General features: G+C 53.3%; 1 protein-coding gene across 1 annotated transcript in view; it reads left to right on the top strand.

Moving 5' to 3' along the window:
- The window catches only part of grip2b (glutamate receptor interacting protein 2b), a 27,772-nt gene that overhangs the window by 14,280 nt on the left and 10,992 nt on the right, over positions 1 to 2,500 (top strand). The window contains exons 6-8 of the mRNA XM_076013288.1: positions 65 to 140; positions 1,778 to 1,923; positions 2,077 to 2,224. Coding sequence (XP_075869403.1) covers positions 65 to 140; positions 1,778 to 1,923; positions 2,077 to 2,224 — 370 coding nt within the window. The remainder of the gene's footprint in view (positions 1 to 64; positions 141 to 1,777; positions 1,924 to 2,076; positions 2,225 to 2,500) is intronic.

Raw genomic sequence — 2,500 nt, 5'->3', positions numbered from 1 at the left:
TAAAGTCAACGCTGTGACTCCACCTCCCTCCCCCACCTTCCCCCCTGCACCTCCTCCCCAACAGGTGGAACCCATGAAGACTGGCACAAGTCCCGCCCCCTGGTGGTCACCTACGTCCGGCCAGGAGGCCCTGCAGACAGGTAGTCTCACTGACTCACTCACTCACTCACTCACTCACTCACTCGACCCAGCTAGACAACGGAAACCCCTCTGATCCAATGAGAAACTGATGGGGGTGATGATGTCACTTCCTGTGGTCTCCCTTCAGGTGTTAAACTCCCAGTGTGGGCGGAGTTAAACTCCCAGTGTGGGCGGAGTTAACCCTCCAGTGGGGGCGGAGTTAAACTCCCAGTGCAGGACGTGCTCACCTGATCTCGTCTCTACACAATATTTTCCAAACTCTTGAAGCTTTGCTCACATCTGATTGGTCAGAGGATTTTGAAGGGGCGGGACGCTGAGCTGCTATGCGTGCTATTGGCTGCTGCAGTGCTGCCAGTAAACTCCAGCAGTGTGTGGGTATTGACAGATGAGAGAATGTCATTGAATCCTGACTGTAGTTTCACCGTCAGAAGTTTTTCATTGTAAAATAAAAACAATTGTAAAACCTCTTGGGTGATATTGACAGACAGAACGATCAGACCACTGTCTATTTTGAAGCCTGCAGCGCTAGCGGCTAGCGGCGGCGGCTTCAGATGCTATTTGTGTCGTCAGGCAGCAGAATCGCTGGCAGACAGAAATGAGGACACGGAATATTAATCATGTTATGAAAGTCAGCGGTTACCGCCCCCCCGCCCCCCTCCCTCCCCCTCATTGCTGGCTGGCTGGGGGGGGTTCACCAGACCTGCATTATTTTCCAATTTCTCTGCTGGGTGGAGAAGAGTCTGACCCCTGCCGTGATCCCTGCTCTGACCCCTGCCGTGACCCCGGGAAGGTCTCGGCCTCAAGGTGGCGCCACTGCGGGCATCCAGCAGCACTTTGTCTCAGACTGGACCTCCATGAATCAGCAGGAGAAAAACCTTCATCATCTTCAATCATCAGCACAGCTCTCACAGTGGCACTGCTGGATCATTCCTCCATCACCATCATCATCTTCATCATCATCATCATCATGACGTGATGATGATGATGATGAAGATGAGGATGGTGATGATAGTGATGATGATGGTGATGGTGATGGTGATGATGGTGATGATGGTGATGGTGATGGTGATGATGATGGTGAAGATGATGATGATGGTGATGATGGTGATGATGATGAGGATGGTGATGATGATGATGAGGATGATGGTGATGGTGATGGTGATGGTGGTGAGGATGGTGATGATGATGATGATGATGATGATGATGGTGATGATGATGATGAGGATGGTGATGATGATGATGATGAGGATGATGGTGATGGTGGTGATTATGGTGATGATGATGGTGATGATGGTGATGATGATGATGATGATGATGGTGATGGTGGTGATGATGGTGATGATGGTGATGATGATGTCGTACACACTGCTGCTCTCAGCCTTCGTGTATCAGGCATCACAACATGACCACACTGCTGAAAAATTCAACAGCCAGAAGGAGGAAGAAGAAGAGGAGGAGGAAGAGGAGGAGGCCCCTCCCCTTTCTAAAGTTTCCTCTATAGACTCTTTTCCCAGACAGACGTCAATTAAATGCAACGAATCATCAGTTCCACTGACGCCTGACTGACTGACTGAGTGTGCGTGTGTGTATGTGTGTGTGTGTGTGTGTGTGTGTGTGTGTGTGTGTGTGTGTGCAGGGAGGGCACCCTGCGTCCTGGCGACCGCCTCCTCAGTGTGGACGGTCTTCCTCTGCACAGCAGCAGCCACAGCGACGCCCTCGCCATCCTAACACAGTGCAGCCAGGAGGCGCTGTTCCAGGTCGAGTACGACGTCACCATCATGGGTGAGAGGGACACACACGCACACTCACACACTCACTCACACACTCACACACTCACACACACATATTTCTGTTGTGTTCAGTTTGTGCCGTAACCGCAGTTTTATTTTGAAAAGCTCACTTCCTGTGTGACACCACTTGACCCCCCCCCCCCAGACTCTCTCTCCAACGCCAGTGGCCCCCTGCTGGTGGAGATCAGCAGGTCACCGGGGTCGTCCCTGGGTTTGACCTTGACCTCGGCCAATCACTGCAACCGGCAGGTCATCGTGGTGGAGCGGGTGAGGAGCGGCAGCGTGGTGGACAGGTGAGCTCACCTGGACCAAGAAGACTGAGCGGCTTCCTGGGACCCTGCTTCCCGGGACCAGGTACACTGGGACCAGGTCTCTTGGGACCGGGTCCACAGGGACCAGGTCTCTTAGGACTGGGTCTACAGGGACCAGGTCTACAGGGACCAGGTCCACTGGAACCAGGTCTACCGGGACCGGGTCCACTGGGACCAGGTCTCTTAGGACCGGGTCTACAGGGACCAGGTTCACTGGAACCAGGTCTACCGGGATCAGGTCCACTGGAACCAGGTCTA

Source organism: Nelusetta ayraudi, unplaced genomic scaffold (genome assembly GCF_046127955.1).
Source record: "Nelusetta ayraudi isolate G7.1 ecotype Tasmania unplaced genomic scaffold, CSIRO-AGI_Nayr_v1 ptg000146l, whole genome shotgun sequence".
NCBI classification, from domain to species: Eukaryota; Metazoa; Chordata; class Actinopteri; order Tetraodontiformes; family Monacanthidae; genus Nelusetta; species Nelusetta ayraudi.
The sequence above is the reverse complement of the archived record's forward strand: the minus strand, read 5'-3'. Positions and strand labels throughout refer to the sequence as shown.